At 29.1% G+C, this 27,030-nt stretch overlaps 3 protein-coding genes across 10 annotated transcripts in view; 2 read left to right on the plus strand and 1 right to left on the minus strand.

Annotated features, from left to right (window-relative positions):
* Nucleotides 1-9,601, plus strand: part of LOC118450515 (RING-box protein 2-like) — a 31,864-nt gene extending 22,263 nt beyond the window's left edge. For both annotated transcript variants that reach the window (XM_035886322.2, XM_085658960.1), the window contains one exon: nt 9,333-9,601. In XM_035886322.2, coding sequence (XP_035742215.1) covers nt 9,333-9,514 — 182 coding nt within the window. In that variant the 3' untranslated portion in view covers nt 9,515-9,601. The remainder of the gene's footprint in view (nt 1-9,332) is intronic.
* An 8,564-nt stretch (nt 9,602-18,165) lies between these two features.
* On the minus strand, nt 18,166-24,777 carry mbt (serine/threonine-protein kinase PAK mbt). Of its 3 annotated transcripts, XM_085658775.1 has the most exons (8): nt 24,545-24,775; nt 23,827-24,204; nt 23,362-23,758; nt 22,850-23,266; nt 22,249-22,781; nt 22,017-22,170; nt 21,782-21,946; nt 18,166-18,601 (listed from the first exon to the last, which is right to left on the minus strand). In XM_085658775.1, exons 2-7 carry the CDS (start codon nt 24,189-24,191, stop codon nt 21,785-21,787), a joined length of 2,028 nt encoding a protein of 675 aa, XP_085514901.1. In that variant the 5' UTR covers nt 24,192-24,204; nt 24,545-24,775; the 3' UTR covers nt 18,166-18,601; nt 21,782-21,784. The 3 variants fall into 3 exon arrangements, with proteins under 3 accessions (XP_085514901.1, XP_085514902.1, XP_035737698.2); XM_085658776.1 differs by lacking the exon at nt 18,166-18,601 and having other exon boundaries at nt 19,957-21,946; nt 23,827-24,200; nt 24,545-24,777; XM_035881805.2 differs by lacking the exon at nt 18,166-18,601 and having other exon boundaries at nt 19,960-21,946.
* LOC118448491 (activating signal cointegrator 1 complex subunit 1) lies at nt 24,759-26,895 on the plus strand. Of its 5 annotated transcripts, none has more exons than XM_085658780.1 (7): nt 24,759-24,836; nt 25,297-25,455; nt 25,561-25,670; nt 25,781-26,099; nt 26,197-26,360; nt 26,438-26,574; nt 26,647-26,895. In XM_085658780.1, exons 2-7 carry the CDS (start codon nt 25,334-25,336, stop codon nt 26,773-26,775), a joined length of 981 nt encoding a protein of 326 aa, XP_085514906.1. In that variant the 5' UTR covers nt 24,759-24,836; nt 25,297-25,333; the 3' UTR covers nt 26,776-26,895. The 5 variants fall into 5 exon arrangements, with proteins under 5 accessions (XP_085514906.1, XP_085514905.1, XP_085514904.1 ...); XM_085658779.1 differs by having other exon boundaries at nt 24,773-24,836; nt 25,288-25,455; XM_085658778.1 differs by lacking the exon at nt 24,759-24,836 and adding an exon at nt 24,908-25,060.
* Nucleotides 26,896-27,030: the final 135 nt, after the last annotated feature.

Here is a 27,030-nt window from a genome sequence, read left to right on the forward strand (position 1 = left end):
CTATATTTTCGATATGATCATTCGTTGTTACGCGCTTCAGGTCTCGTATATATTCATTTATTTGGTCGAAGTGATTTTATGGGCATGCGCGAGAGACAAGCACGTCCTCTTGCTCCTTCATATTCCTCTCCACGTTTCTTCACCCATTCTATTTGACTTTTGATATATTCGTCTGTTCTCTACTCTATGTAGACGAACCTGTCGTGAAATGTGGTCTTTAGCCGGAAAGGAAGAAATAAGAACAAAACCAACAAAAAAACAAGACATTATTACGTATTACTATTTGCCTACCTAATCATGATGCAATCTATTTATCTACAGAGATATATTTCTTTACATGTTAAACCATTAAAAATTTTAAACACGAAGTAAAATTTCTTTTTTTTTTTTTTTGTATAGAAAATCATATATCCAATTGTATTTTTCTAAAAAAGAAAGACTTATCATTCGAAGTTTATTATTGGTCTGAAAAAAAGAAAAAAGAAAAAGAACAAAAAAAGAAAACAGAAGATCGAGAAGAAAAAAACAGGAAAAGGAAAAGAAATAACAAGAAATGTTATTCTGTTCATTACATTCTGTCCAAAGATGAGAAGAAACAGAGATACCAAAATGGTGATCTTTCGTTCAAATCACGATTATCTCTACGATAAAAGGGACAATTCCTTTAATGACAAATTGATGATAAGCCGAATATAATACATCGAAAGGATATCGATTATGAGAAACCAAGTACATTCGAACGGTGACGATAGTAACAACTTCTCAGATCTCCCGTAGAAGGTTCGAGTCGTTCGACCTCGTTCGGCAACGTACTCGTCCGTATACAGTCGCCAGACTTGTCTTTCCCTTTCTCTATCTTTCTCTCTTTCTCTCTTTCTTGCTCTCTCTCCGTCTCTCTCTCTCTCTCTTTCTCTTTCTCTCTCTCTCTCTTTTTCTCGTTCGCTTGCTTTCTGCACACACGCCTATCCGCACGTACGCTTGGCATCCCTCTCTCCTGGAAGTCTTATTACCGCTTCTTCTTTCTTCCGTATCTTTCTTCTCCACAAACTTGCCCTCCTCAAGTTAGTCCGGACGTTAGTAGATACACCTTCTCGTGTGTGTGTATGCACGTACATACACACACACACATATGTTGCTACTTGCACGCGTGTACGTGTCGTGTACGTGAATTGCCGGCAATCTCTGTCAAAGGGCGTTTGGAACTTGCCGAGCTTGCATCATGAACAGAAAGATAATAGGGTGCATTTCTTCGTAAAAGTTTCGTCGTGATTTTCGATGGATTCAATAATAACGAATGACATTGAAAGAACTTTTTATTTTAATTAACATTAGCTAATTAATTATAGAATTTATTAATAGAATCTGAATTAATAGAATAGAATTTTTATGATAAAAATCTTGAGCAACGAATATATATACAACGAATGTATACATATATATGTACATACATACCAGGCAAAGAAAGTCTCGCTTACGAAATTTATTTCGAAGGATATACGTCGTTCTCGGTTGTTCTAACAATATATAGACAGATCAAAAATAAAATACGTATGTTCGACTTGAATATCGTTTCGCGAGAGAATATTTCAGTCATGACGCAAAGTTTCAGCTAAATTTTTTTTAACCGGAGATATACTTTGATAAACTTAACTGTGACGCAGGAAATTTAATAAAACTTTCCGCACGTGTGTTTGTGTCTGTGTTCATGTACATATATAAATATTATAAATGTATCTATTTAATTTTCTTTTGGCACAAATTCGTAACTACATCTTTCTTTAAGGCATAAACTAACTTTCTTTTTCTTTTAATAATATATACGATTAAACAAAATTTGATGATTTGAAACATTAATGGTTTTAGATATTGCATTGTACAATAGATGTTCAAATTTTTTTATAATTCTATTCTATTTTGTGAAAATTTTATTTTTTTTTAACAATGATGCATATGTACGAATAGAAAGAAATTGAAAAATCTAAAACAATTATGATTTAGGTATAGCATTAACAGATAATTAACAAAAACAAATTTTGTGTCTATTATTAGATACAATTTTTTCTTTTCATTAACATTAATTAGTCATTAAATATATCTTTAACACATAATTAACTTTTTATCTCTATTAATATAAAATCGTCATTGTTATTATATAATTTATTTATTTTTAATATATATTCTAATCAACAAATTAAATTTATAAGATTTTTTAAATTTTAGTGATACGTTTTTCTCCTATTTTATTTTAATTATAATAAAACTTATTATTTGTATAGGTACATTTAACAAATTTTAATTTATAAATATTATATTTTATTGATTTAAAGTAATTATATATATTATATTGTAATTAAACAATTTTTATATACATCTATAACAATTTATATATATATATATACACACACAAGAAAAAAGAACATATGTTTATATGAACTTTTTTTTATTGTTTTCGTATGTAGAATCCACTGCCGAACAGTTTACTAAAGCTATTGGAGTCTGTATATATCCTGTGTGTGTGTGTGTATGTTTATAGTATATATATACACATATATATATACATGTATATACATATACACACATACATATATATATATGTTACGTATTATTAATGATAGATCTGTATATTGCCTTCTTTTTTATACATATGTTTTTTATATATATGTCGTAGTAGTATGTCGTTTCATTATGCTAAATATCCAAGTACAACGCACTTAGTTATGATTTCGAATTTCTAATAAATATATCTTGTTACATACTACACGTTTATTTGTTGAATACATTTGATCATGTATCGAACATTCTGAAGTTGATGCAAACAAAATAGTAAATCATTACATTAAATTGACTCGCATTGTTTTTTTTTTTTCTTATTTATTATTTACTTCTTTTCGTCGTGTTTACCAGTTTTCAACATCATGTGATGAAATACATCGTCCAAGGTTAATTACTTTCTTTTCTACGCAATATTGATATACGGAAATGTAACCATCCGATGCATCATCGATTGTCATTTTACATATATACATATGTATTATAAGTCCATGAAAAAATGTTTGATGTTACGTGTTACGTCAGTAAGAGAAACATTAACGTTAAAGTAATTCATTATTTTAGATTTTATATTTATTTTTATTCTCTAAGTATGTATACATATGTATGTATGTACATATTCAACATGGAAACAAGCGATTTCAGTTGCTTTCATTTCCGTTTATGATAAATAGCAGGACTTTCATTTCTAAAAGCAACGATAACAACGTTTACATGTTTTGTGAACGACTATGAAAAGGAGTAGGAGAAAAACTAAGATCAATGAAAAAAATCGTATTTTAAAAGATTGAAGATATTGTGGAAGAATGAAATTGCGCAGTACAAATCGGAAAAGGCTTGTATTTTAATTGCAATGAAACAAACAAATATCTCTCTCTCTCTCTCTCTCTCTCTCTCTCTCTCTCTCTCTCCCCCTCTCTCTCTCTCCCCCTCTCTCAATCGTTACTGGTTCTGCGTTTATTGTCGCATATGCAAAATGTCGCAGAAAAATATTGGCGTCACCTACGTACGTACAAATACATATATGCGTTGTATATCAATGTCAAACGAATGTCTAACTTCGTTTATAGTATTTTTCCATCAACCTCCGTAATTATCATATGATTATGCTAGGAGGAGCTAACGTTTAAAGTTGACTTAAACACATACATATATAATCGAATGAAAATACCAATAAAAAGGTAATGAAATATTACAATAGCTTTTAATTAATCATTTAACCAATTCATTCGTTATTGATTATTATAAAATAAAATATGTCAGAATGTATTTATTATAAAATAGAATATATTAGAATTGATCTTCAACTCGAGTTTAAATTTCCCGCCTTTTCTCGTCGGAAGTTCGAACTTCGAAATCGTCGAAAGTTTACATTATCTATTTAAAGTCTAGTATAATGATAATGATAAGTTTTGAAGTGGTACTTTCATGGAAGTAATTTTTGAATTTGTTCCATTCATGTGAACATACAAACTTTACTATGTGATAAATGTTATCAAAATTAATACGAATAATATAATTTCGAGAAAGGTATCATCGTGATTGATCAAAACTTTTTTTTCTTTTTTCTTTTTATTATTCAGTCGCTTCAATGCATTAACTTTGTTACTTTTTGCACGATAAAATTATCACATTTATTGCTTTTATGGTTAAACACAATGAACTTTTGTTGAAACGTTCCGAATGTTATCTTAAAGTTTCGTTGTCCTTCGTTGCGTACAGTCCAAGACAATAATATGAATATAGTAACCTTTTTTTTGTATATTTGTTACAGAAATACAGACATTTTTTTAAACTATAATATTATCCTGTCTTGATGCGTCTAACTCATATTATCAATCTTACTGGGTATTAATGACTTCCAATATAATTTATTTTATTTATTTACAATTAATACAATTCTTTTTATCAATCGATCAGACATTTTATGCTTAGATATGGCACACACACACACACACACACACACACACACACACATATACACACACACACATGTATATATATAAGACGAGTTATGTTTAACTCAAAAATATCTTGTTCGTTAATAATATATACTAACAAAAAAATGTGACTAGTAATCAACAAATGTAGAAAAAGTAAAAACTAAGCCCCATCTTATAAACAGTCGATTTCTTGCAGTATGTATATATATAAATGATGGTTAATACGTCATAATCCTAGAAGATAAACATTCGACCGATATGTATGTTTATACTATGCATATGTATGTGATAACAGGTATTATCGTGCTTATCGTCGTAAATTCTTCGTTGTGTGTAATTAAGATTTCATTTAACAAAAATGTCAACGCATTTATATATGCATTGATATTTATTTGCAATTAGTAAAATGAATGATTATAATCGTCATAAAATAAGTCAATAGATCTTAATGATTTACTATATGGAAACGTGTAAAAAAAAATTGTAAAATGACGCCACATAGTATCTCGATTGGTAATTATATTGAAAACTACAATCGTTAATGATTCTTCATCAACAACAATCGGCTGAGATTATATAGATTCCTTTGGTGAGCTCAAAATGATTTCGTGTCACGTCGGAGCCATGAGTCTTCGAGTTAATACCAAATGACTCTGCGTGTTAGAGACATATCAAGAAGCGTATTGAATAATGACCATTTGCCCGCATTGTGCTCGAATGCTTGAGTGTTCCATGACGCTTACGAATGCGCATTAAAGTAGTTTTAATGTAAATGCGTACTGACACCCGATGATTATGCGTCATTTCAATCGAGTATTTAGAACGTTTAGATGGTTTTGTTAAAACGAGGTGAGCCAATAAAAATATCATGTTCATTCGGAAGAAAATCAAGGCCGATTCTATGTAGGATCGTGAAATTAATCGTAAAATTAAATGCAAATAATTGTTATCATTATATACATATATATATATATATGCATGTGTATATATATATATATATTATTATAATTATTCATATCACACGAGTCGAGTACATGCGTCATGTATCTTATCGATGTGCCCTTTGATTCCTTTAACGTCCTTAAATCTATATCGAATCCGATTAAAACCAAACAATCCTAGTCCGTTAAGTAATTCGTTACGTATGCAAAAAAGAAGACTATATCGGCTCGTGCAATGTTGTAAACCCATGAACTCACAATTAAAAGGCTAACTCAGTGTTACATGCACAATATGTGAATCTTGAATGGCATGTAAGTCCCGACAGATTAACCCATCGAACTAAAACTCTCGCTAGTCCCCTCGTAATTCTCGAACGTTCGAATGTCAAGATGATTAATGTATGTATCTATGCACATATAAACACGCCTATGAACGTATACACTAGAGCTAGCTTAATTAAGGACCGAATTAATGAATGATCTACTCATTGGCAGTCCATCGTCAGGCGATATATGCACTTCTTTTTCTAGCTATTGCAAGCGAGCCATAATTAACGACTCGTATGATCGAGAAATTATTTGCTCGCGTAATATCTTCTCACGGTGGATCGAAACAGTTTTATTTACACCGAGTTAACGATTATGAGGTATATATCTTGAATGGATAAGAAACAGGACGTATGAATGTTCTTCAGCCTGGATGAAATTCGTACATGGATGAATGGTCTTAAAACGTGTTCGCTGTACGAACGCATCAATCAACGTACTATCTATCTAGTTACATAATACGTGTTCATAATACGGTCTATCTAATACATCAAGAAAATCTTCTAAGAAAATAACTTCGTGGTAAAATGTCGAAATTCGTTAACTTCGTTAAAAGCGATAATTCTTAATAAATAAAATGTCCTCAAATAGCAAAAAAATGTAGATTATTCGAATAAAATAATTATAGTTTCTGTTACGATTTTATCTTCCATTATTATATTCCATTAATAATTATCATAATTATTTCCACACTTCATAAATGATTCCTAAATCGTTCAAAATCGAGATTCGTCGATTCTAATCTCGATTGAAATGATTTTAAACGACAAGATCAGATTTCTTATGAAAAAAGATAAAGACATTCTATGTGTCTTCGTAATAGTTCGATAAAGTAGATATTATCTATGGAAGGAAAGGATAACCTCGAAAGAATAATCGAGAAATCGATACGATTCGATCATATATCGATATTATGACAATATCCCCGACAACAACGACAACGATAACAACGATAACGAAGACGAAGCAAAGACGACGTTAATTGGCCCAATCGTTTCCTCGGCTCTTGGAGGCACGTCTGGTGTGTCTCCGGCTGGGATCCCCTGGTGGGGGTCAACGAGAGAGTCACCCCTCAACTGTCGAGGATTAATAGACGAAGCGCCAGTAGCCGACAAATAACAACGAATGAAGACGCATGGAAAGTTCTCTCTCTCTCTCTCTCTTTCTCTCTCTTTCTCTTTCATCGAACATTATCCTGAGTGAGAAAAATAGAGTCAGAGAGTGAGAGAGAGAGAAAGAGAGAGAGAGAGAGAGAGAGAGAGAGAGAGAGAGAGACAAAAAGAGAGAGAGAGAGAGAAAAAGATAGAGAGAGAGAGAAAAAAAAAAGAGAGAGAGAGAGAAGTCAAAGAGGACAACAAAGATTCGACCGAGTTCAGGGCCCATGGGATTTTTCCATCGACTTGTCGACATCCAGATTTTTATCTTTCGAATAAGAATATTAAGGCGCTATTTGTAAATTTTTTATCTCAATTATTTTGCAAGATAATTTACAATGAATTTAATTAATGATTCTATCTATCTAATCTTGTATAATCCTCATTCCTTATTTTCATAATCAGTTTAATCGATATAAGAATAATTTTTATCTTCGTATATCGAAGAAAAAAATATCTAATACGTAGCGCAGTTTTAAAACGGAATCGACAAAAATTAGGCTAAAAAGTGTTTTGATAATTTGTCGAGAAGAAGAAACGTGCCTTGAAATATCCATAAAAATGAATTATCTCACGCGTTGATCAAAATCGAGATCAAAGCATCATGAGAATTTCTCTTAGTCAACTTTTTTTATAATCTCGTAAATGCACGATACGTTATTCTCGTACACGATAACACGATATTAACGCGACTGGTTGATAGCAAGTATTTCTTTATATACTATCGTAATATTCACATACACATAGAAAGGTGGATGTAGCAACGTTGGTAATCGTATATAATAAGGCGGCTCCTAGACTTGTTGTTAGATAAGACAGTGGAATTTTACTGAACGTTGCATATATATATATATATATATATATATATATATACGTGTGTGTATATATGTATGTATATGTATACGTAAATCGGTAACGAGACAGCGAGTAAGATGATATGTCTCATTCAATGCGAACCACGACTCGAGAGGATCGATGATCATAAAGATGTTTACATATCGTGGTTAATACCGAACCCCTTCTACTCTATCTCTTTGCAGCGCAACAATGAACTTTTTAAAAGCGCATCTCATTACGAGTCATGAAGTTACCTTTGTTTGTCTTATCTTTCAAACATTTTAATTATTGTCTATCGATAACGTTCAAATTCTTAACAATTCCTTTTACATTCAATAAAAAAATCATTTTCACAATTTTTTCTTCCAAATCCTTTTTATTATGTATTATTTATAAAAATTAGAAAGAGAAAGAGAAAGGATGGGAAAGGAAAGGAAGAAATTAATTAAAATATGTATACACTGACGTTATGAATTATCATTATCTTTTTAGAAAAATGTGGACGATAGTGAATGTAAAGACGTAGTAGAAATGTTTCTTTCTTTTCTTTTATTTAATCTTGTAGATAAGAAAAAACATATTAAATAAGTTGAAATAATTATTGTAGAAAAGAAAAAGAAAATTTAAATATAATCTATACCGGCGTATTATATTCATTCTTATTACACTTGTTAGTGTTATTGCTATTATTAGAGTATATTATCTCACAAATGTTGTATCACAAACAATATCACTTTATTTATTTTCTTATCTATCATGGATTCTATTGTGATAATCGATATTTCATTGTTCCGTCATGACGGTGCATCTATAGTCTTCGCGATAATTCCATCGATTTTGCGAACAGAGCACGTTTATATATGCACACATATTTGACAGAAACTTCACAACATGAATGAACGTGACATTAACTGAAAATCTTACGTAGGTGTAAAGTAATGAGAAGTCGCAAAATAAACCGATAAGCTATTCTATTCGTACGCACGTACGCATATACGCACACACGCACGCACAAAATTAAGATCGCCTTGAACTCTTTCCATCCTTATTCTTTTTCTTCTTCTTCCTCTTCTTCTTCTTATATTTCTTTTCGTCCTTCTCTTTGATTACGACGAGAAAGAAAAAAAAAAAGGTAAAACAAAAATTTGCCTGCTCGTCTATTTACACAATAATCACGGATAAATTATATTTTATCTTTTTTTTGTCTATTCTCATCGCTATCTCCTTTTTTATTTATATTTTTTATGTGCAAGTATATATACATAGAGAAGGAAACATTTTCGTATATTAAAAATTATCCCGGTTTAACATTCAATTCTTCGTATTAGCATGTTTTTCCGGTTCTCGTATTAATTTATCGAGTTTCTACTATTTCGGCACGGAAGGTCGAGCTAATGCAAATCTTGGTTTCTTTATATTCATTTTGGTTGCTACATATATGTGTGCGTGTGTGCGTGTGTATACTTATACATATATAAATCTGCCATTTAACGATTTGAAAGGTAAAGATCCAGAGAAGTAGAAAATTTCTCAAATAAAGGAGAACAAGATCTTGACATTCTTTATCTTTTATTTTTCAGACGCGTGCTTACGATGTCAGGCAGAAAGCAAGAAGGACTTTTACGGACGACAAGACTGCGTGGTCGTATGGGGCGAATGTAACCATTCGTTTCATTACTGTTGCATGTCCTTGTGGGTGAAGCAGAACAATCGTTGTCCATTATGTCAACAGGAATGGTCCATCCAAAGAATGGGAAAATAACGATGCGATTAGGACACCTATATTATATTTCATCATTAAACATTTTGTTTTTTTCTTTTTAAAATAATACTATGCCTCTCTTTTTCATTTGTTTTCTTTGCCTACGCACCATCTTTTGTCTAATTTTTATTTTTCGTTCAATTATCAATATTACTTGTATAAAACTCCGGCGTCCATCACATTCTTTGAATGTAATTATATAGATTTCGCAAAATATCAGTAAAAAAAAAAAAGGTTCGTAGAACGAGTTTTCTATACTTCTCATAATCGCCTTAGCGATTCCTCATGAATGTATGTTTACGAAATCTTAAAAAAGAATATTTCTCAAAAGATAATCTTGCATTTTTGTTTTTTTTTTATGTTATATACATGTTACAAAATTATTTTTCTTTTTTTCTTTGTTTCCTTTTTTCTTTTTTTTTTTTTTCTTTCATTTTCTTTTATTTCTTTAAATTTAATATTTTATGTCGATGTAAATCATTGCATTCTACTCTCCAATGCGAAGTTATTTTCTTTTTCTTTTTCTTTATTTTCTTTTCTTTTTCTCTTATTTCTTCCAATTAAATGTCTTATCTTAACAATGGATTTGTGAATCCATTGTTTATGTAAATCATGCATTCTCCTCTCCAATGCGATCGCATCTCTCATTGTATTATTTTAAAGTCTCGTAAAAAAAGTGCGTTGATAAAAAATAATAATGAAAAAAAAATATGTATTCTGGTGAGTAAAAATACTTAAACTGTTTTAAACTGATTTTTAAATTGCTTTCCGTTGTTATCGTGTTGTTGGTAAAAATTACATATTAGCAAATTGAAAGACGCCACGTCAGCGACATCAGACTTGTGGATTTTTTTTCTTCAAACTCTGATTGACATAATTCTTATAGAAGTGCTGCACGATATGTAATTCAATGAATAATTAACAATTACAAATTAAATATTTAATTACTAACGGCAATTAACAATTATATTTTTAACACTTTTGCTAAGGTACCGTTATTCGCGGATATGCTACCACGGTCAGAACGCGAACGTCCGCTTCAGTGTGGATCAGAACGTATATTTGTTACTAACCAAACATATACTTTACTGCTGACAGAATGTAATATTTAATACTTTGTCGCATCACGTAAATTATTAGTCTCTAACTCAAATCGTCTTGAACTAAAATAAAAAAAACATAATCAAAATTGTGAATCGATGCAAAATTTTAATCGGTGATTGAAATTATCCTGTTATTCTATACCATATTCCATTCAATTATTTATTGTATTAATGATTAATAATTGAATTTTTCATCTTAATGAAATGAATATTTTTTTCTTATGTATTTTTGCTATATTCTTATTAAAATACTAATCAAAATGTTAAATAAGGTGAAAATATAATTATACGAAATAATTAGTCAATGATTTAGGACATGTCTATAAAATAATTCGTCAGTTTGAAAGTTTCAATTGTTGATGAACCTCAGCGTAAATATAATGTTAATCTATGCAATATATCATAATCAATGTGTAAGAGTTTTAATTATTGAAAAATTATAACCTAGACACTTTATGAATTTAGTCAATGTATAAGATTATGGAAGTGAGATAATTCTCGTATAATGTGAATATTGCGTTTCATAGAAATGCCACGTTATATAAATCGTGTTATACGAGATTTCTAATAGAAAAAAATGAGGTTAGGTTCCAAAGTATTTTTTAAAAATTATTTCAAGATTTTTTTTTTTTAAATAATATAAACCACACTGACATAACAAACAGAAAAATATTTTTATCTAATTCAAATAATTTATACAAACTAATATACAAACCATGAAATAAATAATAGTACATACATACATGTAAGATTATAAAAATTATAAACAAAACAGTCGTTGAACATATTATAATAATTACTGCAATGTCGATATAGTATATCGAAGGTTAAAAACTAATGCATTTATGCATTTTTAAAAATATATAAAGTAAAAAAATAAAAATCTAAAAATTTTAAGATCGTTTATATCGAAACTGCGTTGTTTACGTTCCGCGTTACATGAAAGTCACTATCTAAATTTCAAGATAGCATTATATTGAAACTGTGTTCACATTATATTTGGGTTACCTGTATTTCAATTGTTATCATTAATTTTTAGTTTTATTAAATATTGCCCAATATGAACATATAAGATAAACAGGTTGTCTGTTTTAATTTAGCGCTGAAGTTAAGTGTTAAAAAAAAAAGAAAAAATAGAAAAGGAAAAGAAAAAGAGACAAACAAAAATAATCGATTTTGGCCACGATGGATCTCTTTGCAGATTTCCATTATAAATCAGATCAAAGTACATATTAAAAGTATAAAAATTGTTTACGATTGATGATTCGATCTAAACGATGCTTATCGCGATACGTCGCGTGAATCTCATCAAAGATTGCGTCATTTTAAAGAACAAATTCCAATGAGCATCGGCGCTCATTACTTTGCAAATTGCATAATCGTGTAATTCACAAGAAGCATGCGAATCAAGTGCGATCGATACTCGAATTTCGAATTTCGAAACGACTCGAATTTATAATAACAATCGGTAATCTCAACGAATAATTAATTACTCGGACAATGAATTACATCATTTCACATTATGAGAGACACTTACCTTCATTTCTATAATAATAGCGGTAAGAATAATAAATTTCTTACATCGAGATATCGAGTTAAATCAATAGCAAATACTCGAGAAATTGTATGCAATAATTGTTTTATTATAACACGTTGTCAATTAACTAAATAGTTTATTCAATACCTGAAAATTTTGTGTTGTATTATGATATAATATAATATATTATAATAAGAAAGCGAATATATTTGACAGAGAATTCATAAAAAAAATAAATAAAAATTATTTGACAGAGATTTAATATTAATTAATATTAATATTAATTAAAACGAAAATATTAGGAAACAAATAAGGAGATATCATGAGATCACAAGAAATGAAATTATCGAATAAATATTGCCTGCTACGATTCTTATTTCTCAATTGACACGTTTTTTTCTTTTTTATATCAGCATATATACATCTTTTTCTGACGTTATGAATAAAGGTCAAACGAGAAAGAAATGATGCCAATCATAGAGTAGGCGAACTAACAAATATCAACGAAAGAGAAATTGTCGCCTGCCTTCTTTCACACTAGGTGATGTTGATGAGTAATCTTGATACGTGTCAATTGTTTAAGATTTTATTTCATATTTAATGACTAAAAATCTTAATAGGCAAAGGATAGGCTTCGAAATATTTTTCCTCATACTATCATAATTATCTGTTATAACGCCAAGAATTATCCGTAATTGTTCCCACGAAATAGAATGAATAATACAAAAAAAGCGGTAGTCGTTAATTGTTAAACCTTAATTATCGGAGAATTCACGCTTTGCCGTATCAGTGATTATACTTACTAAATTAAGAATATTGTTTTTTCACATGTAAACATTCACAAGAAAAAATTATTCATTGTCCGATCAAATACATGTATTATCCTGCATTCGGATGGATCGATAATATGAGGAAAAACGCAAGAAAAAAGAGAGAGAAAGAAAAAAAAATACATCGTCGTAAAGTTAAGTGTGGGGAATTTATTAAATTCGAGTCAATTAACTCGAACTGAACGGTCGTTCGCAGTTGTTGCTACTTCTTCGTGGTTGGTCAATTCGCATCGCGCGGTACCACCACTTGTCCAACTACTCGCGAATAGCCGAAGGACATCGAGCTCCCTTCTTCTTCTGTTTGTCTGTCTATCTCTCTCTTTCCCCTTCTCTTTCCCCTCTCTTCATCCTATCTCTTTTTCCTCATCGTGTCCTTTCGTGAAACACATGCATTCTCTTTCCGCGTCATTAGGTCATTTACGGTGGAGGCTCGACCAAAGGCTCGACCAATCATATCTCGAGGAAAATCGAGACGGCGCTAGTTAGTCCTTTACGTATACTGTTATCTACGAATCTATTTATTTCTTAATATGTTTCATAGTAGATTACGTTATGTTATTTTACGATAATCAGTACACATTTTAAAAACAATAGTATTCTCTTTGATTTATCACAAGTTTTTATAAATTCTACACCGACATATTTGTGTCCTTGAAACGAACGATAGAATCTCGTAATATACCTTAGGAATATAATTTAACGATGAAGGATAGAAATGATCTTGTTGCACGCGACGAGTGACCTTTAACAATCGACCCGATCTATATCGTTCTTCCTCGTGTATATATATATATTTTTTTTTTCAAGCGATACTTCGTGTTTTTAAATCATGCAAGTTTTTACCTCTTTGCCTTTGAATACGATCTTTTTATAAAAGTTAAAAAAACGTTAGTCATTTCAACAATATTGCTATCAGTCAAATAAACATATGACCGACCTATTTATGTCAAACTTTGATCAGTTATTTTATCGTTTTCATGTATGCAATTTGTACATGTATACATGCGTATCTATGTATAGGTGTGTTATATCTCATACGAGTACTGCAACGACGTGAAAGAGACTCGATGAAAGAGGCTCGGCTGGAGGCTCGACCAATCGTATCGTCGAAAGTTAAAAATAGACAATTCGTAGTTATATCGTGCTAACAGAAGTTTCGTCGAGTATTTAACACGATATATGTAATCAACGTTTTTCGATAGTTTAAAAAAAAAATAGTACAAAAAATAGACGTACATATCTATGCGCATATTTTAACAGATGTATAGAAAAATTCATTTTTAACTAATTTGTGAATTGTGAATTGAATCAATTCGAACGTAGTCTATACTAATTTTAAAACAAAAACTAATTTTAGATTTCGTCTATCTTTTCTATGTAAACATGTACACGTGTTATCTCAAATACACATCTCACGTGTCTCACATGAATGTCTTTGATGTTAAGTTCGAATGACTGATATTGATATCGTACCACTATAAATGTAAATGTAAAATTGAAATATATACCAGTTCGAAATTTTAAATGCATATAATCAAAATCCTAGAGAAATTGTATATTATTTGACGGTAGAGACCGAATATTTTCTTAGAAATTGTTGTAGAAGAGATCCATTAACGGGTTTAATCTCACCTGAATAAAAGTATAAATCTCGTGTCAACTTGATCTCTCTCGTTCGGTCTGGACTCATTCGTTTCCCATGATTCGAATGTAACTGAAGATCATAGACGTGATGGATCGCGATCGTTAAATATTTTTTGTTAACATACTTGCTCCTCGTATACAGTTAGAAGAGATCGCCTATCGTAGAAGATCGATTTTCTCTTATATAAAACATAGAAGTTGCGGCCATTATCTCGCGAGCTTCATACTTTTCTGATTCAAGGTTAGTTATACAAGCGGTAACCAGCAATTTAAAATTCGATAAAAATGACGGTGAGAATCCGTGAAAGAATTCTGCAAGAAAATTGATCCTAAGATGATCGTGTGAAAGAGAGAATCTTGTTGGCTATGTAATCTAAGAGAGTAATAGAGAGATAGAAAGAGAGAGAGAGAGAGAGAGAGAGAAATAGTGAGAGGAGAGAGAAGGAGGTGTGGGAGAAGGGAAAAGAAGACGAGGAAGAAACGTGAATTCTACGAATAGAAAGCGTGCCGATCGAAAATTACATCTAAGAGAATTCTGAACGGAGAAAAGCACGCTTTTGCGAGTACACTCAAGACGGCAAAAGATACGAATTATTGGCCTCGAAGCCTTTCCATAAACCATACGGAGAAAGAGAACGTTAGTTGAATGTGTATGTAACGAAATGTTTGTGTATGTGGTAGGAGAGACATACGAATTCACGCAATATGCGTATATACGTATCGTTGGTCGATTCTGAATTTATACTTTCTTGGAATGGAACGTAAAATTGTTTAAAATTTTAATAGAGATATAATAGCTACGGTTTCTAAAAAGTTGACTTTAATTGCAAGTTTTACAAATTAGAAGAAAAGATTTACTCTTTCGAATAAAATGTAATTACTCAAAAAAAATTTTACAGATCTTAACAAATTAAATAATTAAATTCAATTTTCTAAGGAAAAAGAAAAGTAATTTCGATTTCTATCGAACAGTTATTACCAGGACTTTCCCGCGTAAATTACGAGACGAAAGTTAACTAGTCGAGCCCCTGTGAACGGCGCCTTCTGATTGGTCATTGCGTACGGTTAAAACGTAATCTAAGAACCAGTTCTTGTTGCGTCAGTCGGTATTATAACGAATTTTTACATACACATATATCTAACGAGAAGCATGTAAGATGACTAATTTGATACTACTCAATCCCATTATATGATCATTAAATAGCAATTTGATATTAAAATATTTATTATATTTAATCCCGTATCGAAATTATTAAAGTTTTTTCTTTCTTTTTTCTTTACATAAATTTTATCTCATAACTTTCGTCTCTTTAAGAATGTATGTGTTTCATTTAAAGAATTTACTTCTTATAGTATATATTCCTTATCTTCTTAGTATATATTTCTTCTCAACAATAAACTTATTATCAAGTTATCAGATGCACGTGTCATTCCTCGTGCCTTTCATTCCAGCAACGATTCGCGATTTACGTCATTTCGGCATATGAACGTCAAGAAATGATAATAGTAAATGATGAAGAGCCAATAAATAGAGTAAAGCGAGAGCACATTCAATTCTCTACTAAAGATAGAGCAGAGGGCAGGTAGGTGATACTTAAGAGACTCGCAAACAATCCATGTAGTTGGGGTGGTCATTTTTTTTTCGTAAAATAAGAAATCAAATTTTTTTAGAAAGACATTCTTTAAAAGAAAGGATGACAGGATGACCGAACTTGCTATATAAAAGCAATACCTACTGCTTTCGTCTCGGAATGCGTTTATATTTAGTGAGTCAACGTGCTGGAAACGAAAGGAACGAAAGAGCATTGTCGGATTCAACCAATGTATTTTCAGCTGTCTATATTGTTCTAACAGGATATTCAACACAATACATCTGGTTTGATATTTTTTTCTTTGTTAAACGAAAGAAAATTAAAATCGAAATGAATATTCGAATGAATTTTTGTTTTTTACTGAAAGGAAAAGCATTTTTTCAAATAGAATTTAAGGTGATAACAGAACGAATTTCGGAGTACATTAAACAGAGTCTAAAGTCTTCTTATTGACTGAATCATAAAAAAAAAGAATGGAAAGAATGTATGTGGGCTTAAAATCGACGTCAACGTTTCGAAGTTCACAAATGTAAATGATTCTGATTGTTTTACTATATCTAAGGAAAAGAGTGGGAGTGCAAATGAAAAGACTATCTATCATTGAATCACTTTCTATCTTTGGGAGATCTTTAACAAGGAATTATTTCGTAGATAAGAGAAAACAAGAAAGAGAGAGTGGAAAACGTACTTTATTCACTGTTTATCATTTTTTATGCTGACATGAAATATTTATATATAAATCGTTCATTTGTCAAAGTGATTAACTACGCAAAACAAAAAATAAAGAAAATTAATAAAATTATAAATGTATACTGTATTTTTAATTTTTTTGTAAAATGTGTATTTAAACATACATTACATGTGTGTGTATATATATAGAATGTATTATTACCGGTATAATAGATTTATGTTATGACATGTAAGATAATTCATTTAATTTAATTTTATTTAACTTGATAAAAATTTTGGCTTCTGAAGTAAATTATTTATTTACTTAGAAAGTTTCCTCGTTTAATAGCTGCTAATCGTCAAGAAAATTTATTTTAAATATAAAAAGTGAAATGCTACCAATAAAGTATCAATCAAGTCCTTTAATAATAACATTTTTTTAATTGCAAAAAATAGAATTAGTCACTTTGCTTTAAATGGCTCATATGAGTGTGTATATATATATATATATATATATGTATATATATATATATATATAAAATATTGTGTGCACGTCACGATGAGAGAGCTGATGAAACTTTCGAGATCGTCCGTTACATCCTACGTGACCAACTCCATGTGCCTTATAGGACACGCCTACTTCGTCATTCTGTCGGTTTTTATAAAACACTTCGAATACGACGACCCCTTCGAACGTACACATATACACGTTTTCTTATATATACATCGTCCTTCGTCGTGACGTATACCACGTCACGTTTTATCACTGTCGAGCCCAGACGCTATTTATCAGTGGCGTGGCCACTCATTTCTCACAAGATTCATTTTCGACTTTGGAAACAGCTTATTTAATATAATAACAATTGGTTTTTCCATTTTTTTAATTTTTTATATTTCTTAACCATTCTTAAAATTATTTTTTTGAGATTATTCATTGTTGCAATCAATAAAAGATCTTCGACAAAGATAACAAATATTAGCAAATAATATCAAAAGAAGAGTTCAATATCGATAATAGCTTATAAGAGCAATTTCAAATAGATCTGATTAGATTTGATAATATTTGCGTACTTTATATCAATTATATCTAAATATACATCTCAATATTCATTTCGAAGGGTATTTTATAATTTTATCAATAACGGATACATTTTTATCGAAATTTCTACATAAAACTGGTTAAGTAAAATTTGCATTGTTCGTGGTAATATATATATTTTCTTATTTTTCTTTTTTCGTAATCATTTTGAAAAAATTTATAATTTGAACTAATCGCATTTCAATCGTGTGTACATATATTTATATTTAAAAAAATCCTAATTACATCAGACAAAAGTTACGATTTCAGAAATTAAAATCTTTTTGTTCCTTTACGAAATCTCTTTTAATTTTAATTAAATCCAATATCCAAGTTAAGAGAAATCCAAAATACTTTTGATCTATGTTGCATCATTTTGTGAATTATCAATCCCAGGAATACTGAACGATTCATTTCCTGGAAGCTTCAAGTCATGCATCAACGAGTCATCGTGTGGCGCCTATGTCGCAGGTAGAATGTGAAGGTCATCCCGGTCGAACAGAGGCTCGTCGCGTTCAACCAATCAGATACACGGGCGCGCTAGAACCGCCTTTCTTTTGGTATGCTGAGTCCGCATAGTAACAGCGTTCTGCTTCTTTTTGCCATCATCCTCTCCGTTTCTCCCCTAATCGTTCTATAAACATTCGTTCTATGACTAGGCCCGTTTCAACGAGTTTTTAAAGAAACTAATAAATCATTGTATGATTAACTTTTGATTATATTAGTTATGTCATTGATATTTACTCAGTGAATAGTGAAAAAGATCATGAATATTGAAAAACGAACATTTTCTTTTCTGTTTTATGGCCATTAATTCAACATGATCGTTGTAAAAAATGACTAGAAAATAACTTGATATCTTATTTTATTGTTATATTTTACAATTAATCGCGTAAAATTCAAAATATATATATATATATATATATATATATATATATATATATGTATATATATTGTGTATGTTTATGACTAAGAAAACTATTAATAAAGTGAGGATTTATTATTATTATCTTTATTACCTAGAAATAGATTTATGTACACATATAATATCATTATTTAATTCGTAGTTTCGTATATTCTCAACGAGAGCTCTTCATTTATTATGATAAAAATATAATAAGTACAATGGCCTTAATTATCCATTAGTGCCGCGATATGAAGTAAAAAGTATTATTATTCGATGTTAAGTATACTTTGTTGGAATCATCGATATTTGTTTTTCCTTTTGTTTTTTTTTCGAATTTTCTAAGTCTTTTTAATAGTGTGAATAAATGACTTGCTTAACTTTTTCGTAAAACATTGTCGACTTTCATTAATAATAATAATAATAATAATCGAAACTACAAAATGATGAAATTTCATAATTAAAATGACATTGAGAGTTCAACGTCCAGATCTTCCATTTTGAATAGATAATTCTAGTGCTATAATATTACATAATATCACAAAACTGTAATAATTAGTTTAATAACAAATAAAACTGTACAAATAAAATCATTATTGTCGCAATATTGCCTTAGACGAAAAAAAACTTCCCTTTAAAAACTTAAAAACAAAATCGATACTTTTGGTTAATACATTACATTTTCAGGGATACATATATATATATATATATATATATATAATGCTAGAATGTAATTATATCATTCGTATACATTCTTCATTACAACCTATTTAATGTGAATCTATTTCGATATATTAAAAAGAAAGTTGACAACAAAACAAGTATCGATAATCTGCACAGTATAAATGACAATCTGTTTACTTACATTAATCATTAATTAAATTAGTATCAAAACTGTACAATTTAAAGATAAATTTTATTATGCTACATAATCCCAATAAGTTTCATCGCTTAATAGGTAAAGATTTGATTAAAAAATACTTTTGACTTCCTAATAATTTCTGAATGAATTGTATTTTACATTATAAATAATGCTTACTACTGATCATTGATATACATATTTGTATGTTGTTGAATGCAAGATAATATTATACAACTTATAATATATATAAAATGTTAATTAAAAATGTGAGTATTATATTTTTATTTTAAATCTGTATATCTTCCAAAAATATTTAGACACGATCTAAATATTTAAAAACGATCTTTTTTTAAGGCATTTCTTTCTAAAATTTTTCTTCCAAGTGAATATTTAAATTTATATTTATTGACTTCATTATTTTGTATGGCTGAATAACAATAAAAAAATATTCTACAAACGTAAATCATATTTTGAACACTTTATGCGTCCATTAATTTAGGAATGTTCCATTAGAATGTTGAACTTCCATAAGAATACTGCATAAAATAGTATTTTGTATTACATTACAATAATAGATATTTCCCCACAATATGAATCATGATAAATACATATATAAGAAAATTTGATGGGACATATTTCTACATAATATTGATCTTAGAAATATCAATTTCTAGAATTTCAAATATTAGTGTTTCAAACGACCCATTTGTGCAGACAATAATTTGTGTGCCATCTTAAAACCATAATACTATCAGTTTTGTATTATTACATTGACAATACATAATTTTCAAAGAATAATATCTTATGACATTACAAATAATTTTATCTAGTAATATTTCAATAGAAATAATGTTATTGTCAAATAATACAAACATTTCTTTAAGATTCATTTGAACATGAATTTTTGTTGCCTATCACAAATAAATTTTAAAAATCACGTTCAAATACGTAATTTCTTTATATTTTAACAAATATGTAATTACATTTATAATTATGTTTTGTTATAGAAAATAGAACAAGATTAATACATATAAGTTATTAAAACCTGTTATACGTATATAAAAAAAAAATATTTGTTATTTGGAGAATTCCATTTTAAATAAAAATATAAATTTGATAAAAACATATGTTAAAATTTTCTAGTACATTAATATAGTGTAATACAAATTAAAAAAAATTTTTAATGATTTATTAATTCTTAAAATAAAATGGCATACGTGGCACATTATTCTTATCAACAATTTGTCAATAGACTAAATAATCTGTGCAGCATACATAGTTCTTTATATCATATTTAATTAGTAACTTAAATGACATTGTAATAATTAATGATATGTTCATCATCATATCATGAAAACAGATAAGCAATTGCCATTTTCTTAGATTTACACATCCACCGCCACTAATATTTTATATAGGAAAATATATATCCTATTTTGAAAATTAATATATTTATTTAAACATAGTAATTTGTATTATGTTTTATTTATTCACAAGATTTAATTTAATAAGTCAGTCAAAGTATTCTTTCACTTGGTGTATAAATTATTTTAAGAAAATATATTATGGCAGTGAATGAGTCAAATATCAATGTTTTGAATGTCTTGTTATAGCCAAGGCACTTTTTATTTATTCTACATGGAGTAGATATAAATTGATATCTTATTTATTTCTCCAATATTATCAGCCATGTATAAACCAAAATTATATACAAGTTCGCAAATTATTCAGGAACCATTTAGAAATTGTTCAAAAACAATTTATGAACTTTATTTATACGTAACTTTAGAACATCTTGCTTTCATAACATTAATATTATTGGCAAATAGTTCATATATTTATATATAAATTAATATGTATAAGCTCAGAAATAATTGGAATGTTTAAACTTTTCAGAATAAATTGTCTAAACATTATTATACTTTACATGATCTACAATATAATTATGACTGTTTACATCAGGCATATTTAGCACTTTTCCACTTCTGTGTCTACTATTGCAATCATTAATGAAAGCATTTAATGGAATCATAATAATCTCATCTCACCTATCAACAATTTGTATGTCTTGCGCCTCTCATTAGAGGAATCAAAATACTTGGACTTTGAGCTTGCCTAAGAAATGGATGCTGTAACAATTCAGCTGCTGTTGCTCTTTGAGCTGGATCACGAACAAGCATTCTTTCAAGGAATCCTTGAAGACGTGGACTAACCTACAATTATTGTGTATTTTTTTAATTACATAATAAACAATAAGTAAGATTTTATAAGAACATTCCTTACTTTATGAGAATTTTTTAATTTTGGAGGTGGCATATCTCTTATACGTCTCATAGCTTGTAAAGGAGGTTCATTAAAAAATGGTGGTTCGCCATCAACCATTTCAATGATCATTATCCCTAATGACCAAATATCTACTTCAGGCCCATATGGTAATCTATAAAACACGATATAAGAATTATAATTTTCTAATGTATGTAGAAAAATATAATTATTGATATAACAGGTAATATACCTAGAAATAACTTCAGGACTCATCCAATATGGTGTTCCAACCAGAGATTTTCTCTTTGGTAATTCTTGAGAGACTTGAGCACAGAAACCAAAATCAGATAATTTCACTCTTCCATCTGCCGTAAGTAATATTGAATCAGACTTAATATCTCTATGAATAACTCCCTGTGAGTGTAGATATGCCAATGGTTTAAGACATTGAGAACACACTGTTGCAATTTGACTCTCATCCATGCGCGAATGTGTTACAATATCCGTTAATGCACCACCCTCCAAATATTCCATTACAACCCAAAGCTCATCATCTACTAGGAAACTATCATACATCTCTACTATATTAGGATGATGATAATCCCTCATAATAACAACTTCATTAAAAAGCAATTCTCGCCTTTGTTGTTTTCTTAAATCCATTTTTTTTACTGCAACTTGACGATTTGTACTTTTATCTGTTGCTATACATACAGTTCCTGTACTACCCTCTCCAATCTTCAAAAAATTTTCTAAATTTTCTCGAGGATCTCCTCGACTTACCTACGATTTTTAAAGTGTATAGAAAAATTATAAATTTAAACATATGATCTATAGTTATATTTACTTACCACCATTTGTAAAGCTGCCCGAAATTGCTCATGTGTTAGTCGCTGTTCAGCAGTCTGTTTGTTGGAACTATTTGAACTTGAGCCAACTGTTAAATTACCTGATGATAACGCATTTTTCATATTTTGATTTTGATCTGGAGTTGAAGTGGTTCCAGCAACTGTGGAAGGAACATTTGGCTTTGATAAGTTATGCATTGACTGTGAGGTTTCCATTGGTTTCTTCAAATGAGGTTGCATCGTAGATGGATTTTCACACATATTATAATTTGGAGGATATTTATTAATATTATGAGAGCTCAATTGACTTAATGGTCTTTGTGAGGCTATTGATCCAACTGGTGAAATTTTTGGTTGCAATTTTTGTAATAACATATTTTGAGCAACTTGATCTCTTGTAGATACTTCATTGATTGGAATCTGTTGATATTTAATGTAAAGAAGAATTTATTTTTAATCAGATTATACCAGTTATAATTTTCATAATAGATCTTTACATGTGAAACATTATTTACCTGAAGATTGCCATTATATTGATTTGATGCCATCGTCATTTGAGAATTTAATCTGTGGAATTCAGATTCTGAAACTTGTGGAGTAGTTGGATTTGAAGTTGAGCTTTGTGAGTTAACAATTGGACTTAAATTTTGAAAATTAATAGATAAGTTAGGAGCATTTTGTCCAGCATGAGTCAAATTTGGAGAAGACTGCATATTAGGGTTTAAGTTTTGAAGATTTGGAATCATATTTTGAATGTTAGGGTTTAATCCAGATGTAACACTTGGCGAATTTTGTCTCATTTTTTCAAGGTAACTATGTGGTTTTCCAAAGTTTGTATATCCTTGCATTTGACTAGTATTTGAAGATATTTCTTGTCCTTCAGGAACAGATGGTGGAAGATTAGTATTATGCCTGTAAAATAAAATAAAATTTTAGAAATAATAAAAAAGATTAATTAAATATAAAAAATATATGATTACCTGTAATCTCTCCTAAGCCGTGGTGGACTTGAAGAACGAAGTGAATTTGATCTGGCAACTGTACTAGTTTTGGGTAATCCATTTTCTGTAGTTTTATCATTTATCAATACTTTTACTCTGGGATCATTATGTCCTCGTACTATAGTCTTTAAATCAAGAATTTCTGTAGGTGTAATTTCACTTGGGTCTACTAATGGTAATGGTCGATTGGTTGATTTAAGGATCTGATTATTTCCTACTATTGAAGCCCATTGTAGTGGTAATCCAACAAACTTGCCCTCTCGTTTATCAAATCCTGTATGGACTCTATGTTCAAAGTTTGTTGGTGTAGATATTTGTGGTTTCTTTTTTTTCTTAGCAAACATTGTTAGCCCCTGTCTTTTCAAAAATATATTAAATTAATCCAAGGTTTATTGTAATGTTTCATTATGAGAATAAATATAAAAAAAATTAAAAATTAATTTTAGATATTAGAATAAAGTACAGAACATGTTAAGAACATTATTATAAAACTTGTCAGATACTATGTTTTATAGAAAATGACATTTCTGATTTATTCATTTGTATTTAAATAAATGTTTATTAAAGTCTCAAAAATCACAAATATTGCAATAACTTTCGAAAGTATAATAAAATGTATACAGTATGTAACGTAAAATACTATTAATCATAAATATATAACGATTATCGGGAGAAGCCAAATGACAGTAAAGCCTACCGATTCGTGATGCAGTAACTTCGACGGGGCTTCTTCAATACTTCGAATGCACTTTTACAATATAACACTTTTTACTGTAGTTGGAATGTATTAAGGAAAACTATGTTAATTGTATGTACAGTTTCTCGACTCCACCTGATGTTCACTTTTATACTATACTCTTATACTACCAATACTAACGTACATAACACTACTTTTAGTGTGTAAGCAGAACAACTGAAACTCAGCTACTTCATTCGAGATGGCGCTTCGTAATCCGACAGTGCGCGCACCTGCTATGAACAAGATAAGTGTACGATGCATGAATGTATATTTGTACATATATACATCATATCTTAGTACTACACATGTATATATAAAAAAAAACTATATTAATATGTGTATTCTTAAAATTATGTATTAAATAATCTTATTGTATATAAGTCACAAAGTGTCAGTAAAACTAATTATTTTTCATTTACATTTTTAAAATAATTAAAAAAAAATTGAAAACAAGATTTTATGTTTAATAATTAGGTATGACTTATTTTTATGAAAAATTATTGAAAACAATCTTATTTCCTTTCAAGTAAAATACTACGTATTATTAATAGGTTATACGATAAAAGTTAACTGTCATAATAAAAAGTGAATTGAATATTTGATAAAAATTAATAGAACCTTTATTATTTAATACTTCATAATAATTCAAATATAATAATAATGGATGTATTAAAACCAGAGCTAATATGGGTGGATGGAAGGTGTTACAGATTTTTTGAAAGTGAAGCTTGGATAAATAAAAACAATATGGATTCATATGTAGAGGAAGATTATCAGGCAGATTATACAGATGAAGAATCTTCTGATGCTAATATTGAAATAGTACCACATGGAGAAGCAAAATTAAAGCATTCTTTCCATGTTGCAAAGTAAGCATCATACTTATAAATTTTTCAACAATATCAAAAAAGTATGAAAATATAAACATTAATAAAATATATTACAAAATAAATTATAATAATTTTATATATTAGGCCATTTTTTCCATTTATTATTGGTTCCAAAAATGCAGTACGTAAAAGAATAGAAATTGAAACCAAAACAAGCATACAACTTCCCAAACCAGAACAAGATGGAGACATAGGTAGCTTTATTGTAATTAAGAATTAATTTAACTTTTAGTATTATTAAAAGTTAATATTAATAAAAATGATTATTTGAATTTATAATATATTTACATTTTCCAATTTATAGTTATAATTGGATCAGATCGTAGAGGCATATTATCAGCTCGACATCGAATTGATTTAATTATAGAAGTATCTAGGAAAAAATTAAGCTACACACATTTCTTGTCTATACCATTAAATGTAGATGAGATTATTAAAAACTTCAATTCATTTAAAAGTGATGTAATTCAAAAATTTGGAGGAGTTGTTACAGGGATAGATGAAATTCTTTTCCAAAAACCAAGTAAATTACATCTTACCATAGGAATGCTTACTTTATTAGATGAAGAAGAAAGAAAGCAAGCAGTACAAACATTTATGGATTGCAAACAACATATTATTGAGTATAATGAATATAATTTTGTTTATAGAATAGAATATTTTAATTGTAGCCAATTTAATTTATAAATAGACATGAGTGGAGAAATCTTTATTTTCCAGCCCTTTCATTAAGAAACATGGTTTATTTACTATAGTAATAAAAGGTGTTCAATCTATGAATGATAATCCAGATGCTGTTAAAATTCTTTATGGAACAGTATTTACAGAAAATGATGTATTGCAAGAATTGTCTAATCAAATAGTAGATTATTTTGCAGAAAAGGGTAAGTGAATTAATATTGCATATAATGTATTTTTATATGTGTTAAAAATACAAGAATTAGAAAATATTATTTTACAGACTTAATGCCAAACAGAACAAACGATGTTAAATTACACACTACTTTCATGAATATAGCCTATAGAAAGAATGATAACGATGTAACAATAACAGATAAAAATATTAACAAAAAATTTGATGCTACACAAATTTTAAATGTAAGAGCATATATCTATTTGACGTGTATTTTATGATTTCGAAAGTTATGAAGACTAATATTTTTATTATAGGAATATAAAGATACATTATTTGGTAAAACAGTTTTAAAAGAAATTCACTTGTCACAACTTAAAACTGCTACTGAAACAAATTATTATCAAGCAACAGCTAAAATTACATTGGGTGAGGAACAATCATAATAAAAAAGTATATTTAAAGTTTATTTTTTCGTACATTGATTTGCATAACACATGTAAATGTTTTCTATCATAATTTGTACCAATAACTAAATAATATTTCAGCGAAAGTATATATATATATGTTTATTTATTCATATAATCCAAAATTTACACAAAGCCACCAATCCATACAAAAAAACTATATAATGTAGAATATAACCATCACATGTGTTAGACTACGTAATCATTAAATTAAAAAATATAAAATTGTATATA

The sequence above is a fragment of the Vespa mandarinia genome, chromosome 8 (genome assembly GCF_050613455.1).
Source record: "Vespa mandarinia isolate Hongniang chromosome 8, ASM5061345v1, whole genome shotgun sequence".
Classification (NCBI taxonomy): domain Eukaryota; kingdom Metazoa; phylum Arthropoda; class Insecta; order Hymenoptera; family Vespidae; genus Vespa; species Vespa mandarinia.

Coding starts and splice junctions, on each gene's coding strand:
- mbt (XM_085658775.1), bottom strand. CDS start 24,191: ATGTTTGCTAAGAAAAAAAAGAAACCACAAATATCTACACCAACAAAC. Junction 23,267..23,361: donor AATATAATGGCAATCTTCAG/GTAAATAATGTT, acceptor AAATATCAACAG/ATTCCAATCAATGAAGTATC. Junction 22,171..22,248: donor AGTCCTGAAGTTATTTCTAG/GTATATTACCTG, acceptor CGTGTTTTATAG/ATTACCATATGGGCCTGAAG.
- LOC118448491 (XM_035881820.2), top strand. CDS start 25,247: ATGGATGTATTAAAACCAGAGCTAATATGGGTGGATGGAAGGTGTTAC. Junction 26,100..26,196: donor TGCAAACAACATATTATTGA/GTATAATGAATA, acceptor TTTATTTTCCAG/CCCTTTCATTAAGAAACATG. Junction 26,575..26,646: donor ATGCTACACAAATTTTAAAT/GTAAGAGCATAT, acceptor TTTTTATTATAG/GAATATAAAGATACATTATT.